The 12006-nt window shown below is 41.5% G+C and overlaps 1 protein-coding gene and 1 pseudogene across 1 annotated transcript in view; both read left to right on the top strand.

Annotated features, from left to right (window-relative positions):
* The window catches only part of ttn.1 (titin, tandem duplicate 1), a 685821-nt gene that overhangs the window by 307194 nt on the left and 366621 nt on the right, over positions 1–12006 (top strand). Inside the window, exons 29-37 of the mRNA XM_041201521.1 lie at positions 208–311; positions 839–1042; positions 6496–6783; positions 6883–6971; positions 7061–7278; positions 9097–9835; positions 10235–10393; positions 11100–11390; positions 11547–11657. Of these exons, the coding sequence (XP_041057455.1) occupies positions 208–311; positions 839–1042; positions 6496–6783; positions 6883–6971; positions 7061–7278; positions 9097–9835; positions 10235–10393; positions 11100–11390; positions 11547–11657 (2203 nt within the window). The remainder of the gene's footprint in view (positions 1–207; positions 312–838; positions 1043–6495; positions 6784–6882; positions 6972–7060; positions 7279–9096; positions 9836–10234; positions 10394–11099; positions 11391–11546; positions 11658–12006) is intronic.
* LOC121285045 lies at positions 1119–1982 on the top strand (annotated as a pseudogene).

Here is a 12006-nt window from a genome sequence, read left to right as displayed (position 1 = left end):
CCTACTGAGTTTTTCCAGCATTTTCAGCTTTCAGACTGTTGGTTTCTTACCATTGATTCGGAATACTTTAACTAGCAGCCTATGCCACTCAGATATAAAAATAGATAAGCACAGAATTTGACTTCGGAAAAATGTTTATTCATTTCATTCTTTGAAATAATGGTCAAGAAATGCCGTTACTAACTATCCATGTTTCTCTCTTTTTAGAGTGCCTACAAAAATGGCAACACAAGCTCCGACTTTTTTACATCCGCTTCAGAGTGTTGTGGCACTAGAGGGTAGTGCCGCAACCTTTGAAGCGCATATTAGTGGTAAGTCATTTTTCCAAGTGTCACGTCAACTCAAAGAGATACTGACATTAAGGAGATTAAAATCACGACTCTCAGAATCTGGACGGGGGTGGTGGGGGGAGAAATAGGTTAAGAATTAATTCAGGTTTGTTCAATATAACTGAATACACGTGCCTGTTATATTGTAAATTATTTATTTCAGGAATCAGTAAAATAATTGGTCAGCACTACAGCTATTCCACGTTATTAATGATACATTTTCCAGCAATCAATAATATATCATAGTATTGCTTAATTTGTTGTCCAGATGCACTTAAATAAAGGCGCGCACCAGCAAACGGTCCAAAGAACTTAACTAATCAAATCAGAACAATGCAAACTGAAACATATCTCTGCTTTATTTCTAGACTATTTTGTCCATGTTTGATTGCCTGTGTTTATTATTTTTTTTAAAAAAAGGCCTAATTATCTTTGTTGCAATGATACGCACATGTCTCTCTGTGTGAGTGCATTAAATTCTGGAGCCCTGTTGTTCTCTGTTTTGTCAGGTTTGCCAGTTCCTGAGGTGAGCTGGTTCAGAGATGGCCAGGTTCTCTCCGCTGCTGCTCTCCCGGGCGCAGAGATTTCTTTCAGCGACGGCCGCGCAAAGCTGACCATATCTCGTGTGACGCCCGTGCACAGCGGCAGATTCTCTGTGCGAGCCACCAATGGATCAGGACAAGCGACTAGTACTGCCGAGCTGCTGGTGACAGGTAAAACTGCCCAGAACGACCGACTGGCGCTGCAGGCAATGTGGGAGGGGAGGGGAGGGGAGGGGGGCAGACTCCAATGAAAATATCCTGCAAATTCCTCATCAAATTAAGTACGTGGGATGCCACGCCTGCTGTAGACACACAACCGCCATCGAGGTTGCTGAGTTTTGCAGTACTTTATAATAGACTAAAAGTACACTTTTTAAAAGTTGATTAAAAACACTACACTCCTCCCTCAGGTTTGGAATATCTGGCGGACCTTTACTCCACACTCTTAACTAATACATAACCAGCACCTGCTGAGGCTGAATTTTCGCTTCAAGGCAGAAAATGGGGATCCGACTGTTTCTAACATACCCGAACAGTCACCGACCTGGATTTATAGGGAGGGGACACTCTAATCGGCATGGAGACGGGCTTCCCGTCTGATTAATTGTGCTAGGCAGGTGTTTGAGGCGGGCGGGGCTCGATCAGAGGCCTTCCAGTTTGAGAAGTGGAGCCGCCTGCAGTAAAGGGTAAGTAACTGAGGGCGCTTCGAAAGCATCACCTCACGTGGAGAGGTTGCCATCGTAACTGTTGCGGGAGGCTCGCTTCATTTCCAGCACTTTCTATAAGCGGCAGTAGGCGTGGCAGGTCGGGCGTTCCAAAAACGTTTCTGCCCCTCTTCGTTAATGTTTTGGTGGAAAGGATCGCAGCAGAAAAGTTAACAAAAGGCGGCATCACGCTTCCAGAAAAAATCCCAGGGGAAAAGCGCTTCATGCAACCGTTGCAGCGGTTGGGACCTGGCAACCGAGAAAAGAATGGTGACATCCACCTAGTTAACGTAAAAGTTGGTGAAACAGTTCTACTCCCAGAATATGGAGGGACCAAAGTTATCCTAGGTGTTAAGGATTACTACTTGTTTAGAGTTGGAAATATTCTTGGAAAATACACAGCATGAATTTAGGATGTTCCTCAGTTTTAAGAAACTGACCATTCCTTTTTGCTTCAGCCTGTAAATGCCATTTTTTGAGCTTTGGTACAATAAATTCGTTGTTTAAACACCTCCCCCCCTCCATAAAAAATGGAGGCATTCTCACCAATTTACTTACAAATTAAAATACAATCAGAAAAAGCTACCAGGCCACCAGGGTGGGTGGGTGGGGGGGAAGAGAGGGAAACACTGCGAGAAACCTCTTTACAGGGTAGTCTTTGGCTGCACCCACATCTAGAGAGGCAGGGAGGACCCAAAACCTGCCTAGAGCACTGGCACCCAGCCTGCCATCAAATGCCTGCCTCCAGGCAACTAAACTGACCCCTGCCATGTTGGAAAACTGGAGGTTGATTGCAAAACCTCAGTTGGCCTCCTTGTAGTCGCTTTAAAAAGGCTCTAAATGAGCCTAATTGGCTACATATCTTGCAGGGTCAGGTAGCCATGCTGAGCCCTTAACCCACTGCCTCCAAAATGGCTGGGGCCAGGAATGGGGTTGGGAAACTCCTGTGCTGGTACTTTTGGGCCCCATCTGCCTCTGTCCCCCACCTTGGGACCCAAAATTTCTGCCCTAGACATTCTCTGTAATGACAATCTTATTGTCTCATGAGAGGGACTCTTAAAAACCAAGAGATTTAGTACAAAATTACAAATTGCTATTTTTTACAAACATAAACCAGTATAAATTCACAGTGGTTTATGTACCTCATTAGTGACATATTTAATCTCCAACATATCAAAACTTGTTACAAAGCAATATTACTGCCCTTTTGGGGGGTAAGAAGGCCTAATTTCAAGGACAAATGTCTGCATACTAAGGATGCCCTGAAGAACAGGCTATTTTTCAGGCATCCAGAGTGGCTGTTTCAGATATGCATTTGGTCCCTCACATAGACTAATGAGAGGTCTGATTTAGGACCTTTCTGGAAAATTAGGTTCTCAGAAAGCTCAGTGTTGGAAGGCTCAGTGGTGTCTCCTTCCCACCCATCCAGTGAGGGCCTATGGGATATCCCTCTTGGAAAGCTCAGTAGTTTCTTTCTCCCCACCCACCAGCCTATTGCGGATCTGTGTGGGAGAGTCTGTGCAGGAGTGTGCTTCTATCCCACCACCAACGCCCCTCCCCCAAACAGTCCTGGGCATCATGGAATGGCACCTGACTGCTTAAAGCCTTCTCCTCCTCCAGGGCTCTTCCCTGCTCCAAGCAGCAGGGCTGAGTGTCCTGAATCCACCAACAGATCCTTTGTCTATGGATGGAATCGTCCCAGAATTGCACTAAATGCGGTAGTGGGCATGAAAAATGATGTTTTACCTGCTGGTTGCAATGGTGGGTTTTTGCGCCATATCATGCACTTCCCACCTTATTAATTATGCAGCTACAGGAAACATACCACCTTGCTGGCGGGCAGCCTCTGAATCACCTGCCATGCCGTTACCTCAATGTTTTCTTGCTCTGGGTGCCATATTTAAACTGCAGCCCTGCACACAATTTTCAATGCTCACAGCCTAGGGCTGCCCCAGTGAAGACATGGCCCTGAAAGCCAAGAAGAGTTTAGTGACCTGTCACTGAAATGCCTTTTGGAGGCCTGTCGTGATGTCCTCCACCCCTGCTCTGGTTGCAGGAGGTCCAGCAATCTCACCACTCCAGCTTGGGAGGTGGTGGCAGCGGTGGTCAATGCCAACTGAACCCAGTGCAGAGAGAGGATGAATGATCTCATCTATGCTGCCAGAATAAGGCAACCATCTCATCACTCTAAACTCTTGCGCTCAAAAGGCCATCACACATTCACTGGCATCTCACTGACTGCCAGATGAAGGGACATCACCATTCACTCTCTCTCTCACACACACCTTTAAATCTCCATCTGGCCTCATATCCTCTGGGGACTACCTCCTCAGCCCTTACCATCTTGAGGCCACCTCACACATCCTGGGATGCCCCCTTCCCCATTACAGCCCTTGCTGTGCAGCTGCTTCCCTTGCTTGAAGCCACTTCTTCCCCTTCTCCAAGCAAGCCCTAGCCCTGCAGCTGTTAAAAAGTCACCTGTGCCTTATGGCTGGTTTGGTAGGTAGAGACCTGCCCTTGAGCCCTCCTAAAATAATGTGTTCCTGCCTGTGAAACCTGGTGACTGCGAGCGCTGCCCGAAGCAAGTAAGGCAAACAAACTTTGAATTCCTGAGCAAAGTGGAGCTCATCAGGTGCACGTCACTTATGTACAGTTGTGAAACACGTTGGCACAGTTGGCCTGGATGACCCAGTGCGGGGGGATAATTCCAGCAAGAAGAGCTAATGCATTGAATGCTAATGTATTGAAATTAAGTTCCCAATGTGCAGCGACGGAAAAAGCAGCCCACCATTGACAGGTGAAGCGGACTGGTTTTATGATGATGTGAAACCGATTTTTGCGACCTCCCGATATTTTCCACTCCTGCCTGCTATGACGCCTGCCGCAGATGATTCTGTCCCTGGCTAAAACAGAAACTTTGGCACCATATGCTACAGTACCATATAACTCATGCATTTACGTCAGCACATAGCTCGCCACTTCAGGCTGCAAACTCAGCAAACAAGTCTAAGTGTGGGCATGACCAAATCGGTGCACATTTAAAACCCTGAGTTTTCAGAGCCTTATGAGATTGTGAGTGAGGTTGAAATTGAGTGGGAAATTGCACCCTAATTCACAGGACTTGTATGATTTTCAATGGCAAATTGTCTGCTTTGATATTAGGCACTTCTGATTCTGTGCTGGATTCCTATATATATTTTCAAATGCACTGCAGACCAATTGGTTATAAATTAAAAGAGATAAGAGAATCTGATTCAAAATTAACAGGATCATTTGAAAAATAACCTTGACAGACATTCAATGCGCTTCAGTGGGGAGTGTGGAATTGTTAGAGGTGCCCTTCTTTAGACAAGACATTAAAATGAGGCCTGCTCCAGATGGTCACAAATGCTAAAGGTCCTGTAGAACATTCCTCACCAAAAAAAATTAAATGGCTATGCATTTCATTGCTGCTTTGAGATAGATCGCTGTGTTCAAAATGACTGCTGCCTTCATCTGAATAACTATAGCAATTGTATTTCATCCTATTTAAAGCACTTCAGACATTTGGAGTAAGGTGTGATAAGGCAGTATATAAATGCAACTATTTAGTGAGCCCAGTCCAAAGTTGAGACTTTCAGATCCCCCATACTTGGTATCTTTATGTTATAAGATTCAGTATTGTCAAGGAAATAGTAGGGCAAATACCATGGACTTGCTATGGTGTTGATCTCCCTTTCAATTTGTTACATCTTCCCTGGTGCACCTGCTTCACTTCATTATTGCCCTTCAAATTAACTCTCTGAACATCAATGTTTTAAAGTTTCACTCCTTTTTTTAAAAGAAAATCTGCTTTTCCGTTCTTCCTACTACAGTGAATAACCTCACATTTCCCCACATTATACTCCATCTGCCAACTTGTTGGCCACTCGCTTAACCTGTCAAAACTCTTTGCAGCCTTTTGTGTCCTCCTCACAGCTTACATTTCCACCTAGCTTTTATATTGTCAACAAATTTGGATATATTACTCTCGGTCTTTTCGCCTAAGACATTAACATAGATTGTTAATAGCTGAGTCGAGCACTGATCCTCGCAGCAATCCATTAGTTCCAGCATTTTCCCAATGACTGATGTCAAGATAACTGACTTGTAGTTCCCTGTTTTCTCTTTCCCATCTTTCTTGAATAATAGTGTTACATTTGCTAACTTCCAATCTGCTGAGAATCAGTCTAGAATCTAGGCAATTTTGGAAACTCATAACCAGTGCATCCATTGAGATGTTTCATCTGTCAGTATTAACGGATAGAAAATCATAGGAATTGTCATCTGAATTCTCATTATGTACCCTCAGTCAATGATGTTCTCTTCTTTGAGCATGATTTATAAAATTATCATTCTTCTCTTCGCTAGCTCTAACACCCTTCTACTTGAGTTCAAAAAACAATAAAAATAAAACTGAGCGAGTTAATCCTCTGTGATGCTGTTCACGAAGTGGAGATATAGGAGATTATTTTTACCTTCATTGTTTGTGTTGTAAACTGATAGTACAGATCACTGGTCTAAACTAGAGTCTGCTTAATTTCATTTCTATATAGAAGTTAAAATTGAAGCGCTACTGTAACATACAGAAGATAACCACACCTACTTCACTGCCCATATGATGAAAATGACAGTTATCCTCATAGTAATTACCTGACACCTGATCATGAATCTGCAGCAGTATAGATTGCATGAATAGGGAGCCCTGAGAGGCACAGAAGGGATTCATTGTATTGGATAATATTAAAAGCACTATTTAGGAACAAAAGGCAAAGCAAGTCTAAGAAAAATTCAGTTGTTGTGGTAGTGACATATTTAAAGTGTGTGTGTAGATTACTGCATAATAACATAATTCAAGACAGCTATGAATTTAAATTTAAAAATTTGTTTCACATATTGCAGCAGAGACAGCACCTCCCAACTTTATACAGAGACTACAAAGCATGACTGTGAGACAAGGATCCAAAGTTAGACTGGACGTTCGTGTAACTGGAATCCCTACACCTGTGGTGAAGTTCTATAGAGAAGGAGCAGAAATCCAGAGTTCTCCTGACTTCCAGATTGTACAAGATGGTGATTTGTACAGTTTAATAATTGCTGAAGTCTACGCGGAGGATTCTGGAACCTTCTCAGTGACTGCCACAAACAGTGTTGGACGTGCCACCTCAACAGCCGAGCTCTGTGTCCAAGGTATTTCTTTGATGATATTATTTGCACACATTGAAACAAAAGCTTGTACAATTCCAAAACTAATTGCAATACTTTCATTATTATGTTCCTTTACTATAGCTGATGATGAAGTGGTACCTGCTAAAAAGACAAAGACGATTATTGCTTCTACTGAAATTTCCCAGGCAAGACAAATCCAAGTTGAAAAGGTATCTTGCTCTTGATCTTCACTCAGGTAAATTTCACTGTAATTTATTTGTCGTAACCTGACAATTACAATTTTCTCTTTTTATTTTAGAAAATGGAAGCTCACTATGAGGCCAGATCTTCAGCAACTGAAATGATTGTTGATGGCAGAACAGTAGTGCAGCATTTGCATCATAAGACGCCACCACGCATCCCACCAAAACCAATGCCCAGGTCCCCAACTCCGCCACCTACGACTGGCAAAGTGACTCGCCAACAATCCCCATCTCCTGTTCGTCATGTGAGGGCCCCAGCACCTTCACCTGTTAGGTAAGAGAAATTTAAATGCTAATATCTGAACATTAAAACAATTTTTTGAATGCATTTAATAACTGATAATTCATGTAGAATGATAGTGTAAAAATCAAAAGTTCTCTGAATTTCTCAATGAATGATAGAATTCATCAGTCAGACCTTTTTGGGTTCCAGTCAAAGTTCAAGTGCATGGAGCTAAACTTATTTTTACATAGGAATCCATTTGGTAGCCAGAACTTAAGGTTCGTGGTACTATCTAGAGCATTTAGATTGAAAACCTTCAGTTGCTTGGATGCAAAATGTTCCCCAATTTAATCCACTTGAATCCAAATTCAAATTTAAAATTTTATTTTATTTTGCAAAGAAAATTGGCAAAATATTGGAATGACAGCTATATTAGAGTGATAGAAGAGCATAGAAAAGATTAGGATCAGAAAAGAACAATATGGTCCATCTGGCCAGTGCCAAATTTCAAAACTACCAAATAATATTCTATTATGCCTTTCAATCACTCGTACCCCTCAGTTATTTAATTCATCAATAAGCTATCCAGTTCCTTATTGAATTTCAGGCAATATTTTATTCTTGGTTATTATAAATATTGTCTGTGTGAAGTAAATAGTTTGAAATGTTTGTTTATTGTTTATCTTTTGAGTTTCAATTCATGACCCTGGCTGGAGTGTATGATGATGTCAATCAAAATATTACATTTCTGCAATCATAATCATAACATTAGAATCTTGAAAATGCAATAAAGTCTCTCCTGAGCCATCTTTCTTCAGTTATCCTTACATTAATAGCATAAATCTTGTTAGCTGCCTTAAACTTATCTTTAGCTCAAATGCATAATTGCTGATATGTGCTTAGTTTTCCTTCACTTTATTCTCTTCAAAACTTCTGTAGTATGATGAGCAGAATTGTATGTATTACTCCAGATGGCCTGCATCAATTTCTATACAGAACTCATTCTTTGCAGCATTTTCCCATCGGCGATTGGGAGGGGACGGGGCCTGCTTGCCGTCGAGTAAAATGACGCGTGCTGAGGTCAGGCATGGGTCATTTAGATTGACAGTTCGGTGGGCGCACAGCCGACTTGGCTGCGCACCCACTGAACTGACAAAGGCCTCGTGAGAACTAACTAACTCAATTTAGTGAGCTGCCCATCCAACCTTCAGGTTGGCGGGCAGGCAAAGAGCCCAGACAGCCTTCGCATTTTTCCTGAAATCTCATCCACAGGCAGGATGAGGTTTCATGAACTGTTTTAAAACCTAATAAAAATTTATGCATTTATTCTTTGACATGTCCCAGCTCATGTGATAGTGTCACATGAGGGGACATGTTTTAAACATTTAAAAATCTTTTATTTTAAAGTTTAAAACTGAAACAAATCTCCCTGAGGCACAGAGGTGCCTCAGGGAGATCTCTGCACTCTCGTGCGCGCATGTGCAAAAGAGAACAGGGAACCACTCAGGGAATCCCCCTCCTGCCCGCGCAGGGAGCGCACAGTGCTTCCAAGCACGCGTCACGATGGGCGGGCCTTAATTAGCCCACCCACGTAAAATGGCGGCGCGGCCCCGATCGGGGGTGCCAATCGGGTTTACACCTGCCCCCGCACAACTCTTCCCCCCCCCCCCCCCCCAGCCAACGGGGGGAAATTTCTGGCCATGTTTTTCCCCCCTCGCTAAACATAAGATTTTGTTTGCAAGGAAACTGTAATTTCTGTGTATACTATGATCAAAGGCAGGTTTGCTACTTGGAAAGTGAGAATTGTGCTATTGAACCATCATTTCACGAATGATTACATTTAAATGCTGCTTTTTAAAAAAAAAACAGGTCCGTGTCTCCAGCTGGAAGACTTTCTACATCACCTATCAGATCTGTCAAATCTCCAATTCTTACTCGCAAATCTCAGACAACAACAGTTGTTGCTTCAGAAGTTATACCTCCTTGGAAGCAGGAAGGCTATGTTTCAGCAGCTGAAGCACAAAAAAGGGAAAGCAGATTAACCACAAGTACTACACAGGTTCATAGAGAAGAAAAATGGGAAAAGAGATATGGAGTCCATGGGCAGATGATAATCACTGGAGCTGCTGGAGCTGCTGGTGCTGCTGAAGCTGCTGGAGTTGCTAGAGTTACCACAGTTGAACGAGGTGCCAGTGCTGCTGGAGCTGCTGGAGTTGCTAGAGTCACTACAGTTGAACGAGGTGCCAGTGCTGCTGGAGTTGCTAGAGTTACTACAGTTGAACGAGGTGCCAGTGCTGCTGGAGTTACCACAGTTGAACGAGGTGCCATTGCTGCTGGAGCTGCTGGAGTTACCACAGTTGAACGAGGTGCCATTGCTGCTAGAGCTGCTGGAGTTACCACAGTTGAACGAGATACCGGTGCTGCTGGTACTGCTAGAATAACCACAATTGAACAAACTACTGGTGGTCCTAGAATTACCACGGTTGAACGATTGACCAGAGTTACCACAGTAGAAGGAGCTGCTGATGCTGCTGGTGCTGCTAGAGTTACCACAGTTGAAGGAAGTGCGGCAGCTGTTGGAATGACCGGCATTGCTGCTAGCAAAGAGGTAAGGCAAATTTGCATTTTCATCAAGTGTCAAAATCTGTCAAAATCAAAACATTGTTGACAATGAAGATCAGTCTTAATTCAGTCATGTGGAAAAATCTCAGGCACAAATATATTAGGCTCAATTAATTTTAAACACACAGTGAAAGTGGATTAAATAGATTTATGCAAAATAAACCAACTTCCTGCTTGGAAGTATGGGAAAATATTTTATATCAGTAAACATGTAATAATCAAATTTCTTATGTTCATGCTTTTCAAATGTATGTATTTGCAACCTGCATTTTGAATGTTACTCCAATACAGATTCATGTTGAAACCATTTTTTTAAAACTACATTTTAATTTATTACATGACATATATAACAAAATTCATCTATTTTTTGCTGCAACAAATTTAGACAGAGCATGGTATAGAAAAGACAGCAGCTGTTGCTACTGTAGTAGCCGCTGTTGACCAAGCCAGAGTACGCGGACCAGTTACTGTAACCACTACCACAGAAAGAAGCACTTCAGAGAAACATATGTTCACAGTACAAGCACAACTGGTTGAGGATCAGGTAGTTTGAATCACAATGAAAAATAACTTTTAATTCACAGATTTGTCACAAATATGCAACCTTTTGCTCTCATAATAAATATCACTGTGAAATTCCCATGTAACAATTAAACATTTTTATATACCCCTTAGTTTTACCACTTTTCCCCTGTAATTCTATCACTTAGCTTCACTAGAATTTCTTTGTACTTATATCTCTTAGATTCGCCACTTCTCACTTGTCCCTTAGTTTCAACTTACTCCCTTTTTCTGATATCTCTTAGTTTCATCACTACTCTTCTGTGAAGTGTGCACTACCTTGCATGTATATGTCATGTAATTTTAGATGGTTTGCTTAAAATTTGTATTGGTTATAAATGCATTAATGTGTAGTGTGCATTTTTATTGTCAAAAGCAATGCCAATTTATTTTGTAACTTAAACCTTTACACATTCACAATTAAGGTTGGAAACTAAAAGTTCCCTATTTTTAAAATTTCTGGTTATTATGTTTTCTTTGATTAACAAATCAACCAGCTTTTGAAAATAACAGTATCTCAAACAAAATAAACTTCCAGAAAATTGAAACAAGAAATATATTTTCAGATCCCAATGTGATACATCAGTTAGAGACCAAGACGGTATTGCTTTTGAAGGTCATAGTTAATCTTGTGAAATTTAAGATTAGACTATGAATGCTCTCGCAGACTTAGCCCTTATTGTCTGCAGATTGAAGTTGGCAAAAAGGCTGAAGCTGTGGCTAAGGTGTTGGCTGCTGTGGATCAAGCACGTACTAGACATCCTTTGTATGCTGAAGGAGTGCATTCAGAAGAGACATCAATGGAGTATGAATATGCACAGCGTGGTGTATGTCAAAGTACCACTGAGTTTTCTGCTGAAAAACGAACAGCCCCTGCTGAACAACAAGTTGTCACCACAACTGTCAGAAAAGGGACAGTTATTGTGCCAACTGAAACACACATTTCCTATGGCGAGCAAGCTGAAAAACACATTTCACAGGTTAGACATCATTTAACTCATAAAACAACAAGTTAACATTAACAAAGATTCTTTTATTCATCTTAACTATGAAGACCATCTTACCAGATTTGTAAAAATTTTTATCAGTACACTCTGAATTAAACATAATAATAAAGATTTTGTTGGTTGCTATAGATTGAAAGAACATCAGAAACTGCAGTACATCTGGACCACAAACTTTCCAGTACAATTCCTCACTTCACTGTTTCAAAAATTACTGTAGCCAAACCAGAACCGACCCAAGAGGTAAGGGTGTAAATTCTGTATGGTAGGCAAATAAACAAAAGAGCTTATAACATTAATCTTAAATAGACGGGACTGTAAAATGAGGTACTTGATGATAAAACAAAGCTGCAGCTACAGAAATTGGGAAAGTAAAATCCATATCCTTTGTTTAGCAAAAGTCTTATCAATTTTGGGGAAATACTTCTGTCAACTATTCAATTCCCACTATGTAAGCAAAGATCTGTGGATGTACCATTCAAGCATTGAGACAAATGTATAATTAAGTACAAGTGCCTTTTAATGGAATAAGCCATGTGGATATTGATATTGATAACTATTAACACACATGTTAGAGACATTGAGTGGAAAT

This window comes from Carcharodon carcharias, chromosome 12 (genome assembly GCF_017639515.1).
Source record: "Carcharodon carcharias isolate sCarCar2 chromosome 12, sCarCar2.pri, whole genome shotgun sequence".
Classification (NCBI taxonomy): domain Eukaryota; kingdom Metazoa; phylum Chordata; class Chondrichthyes; order Lamniformes; family Lamnidae; genus Carcharodon; species Carcharodon carcharias.
The sequence above is the reverse complement of the archived record's forward strand: the minus strand, read 5'-3'. Positions and strand labels throughout refer to the sequence as shown.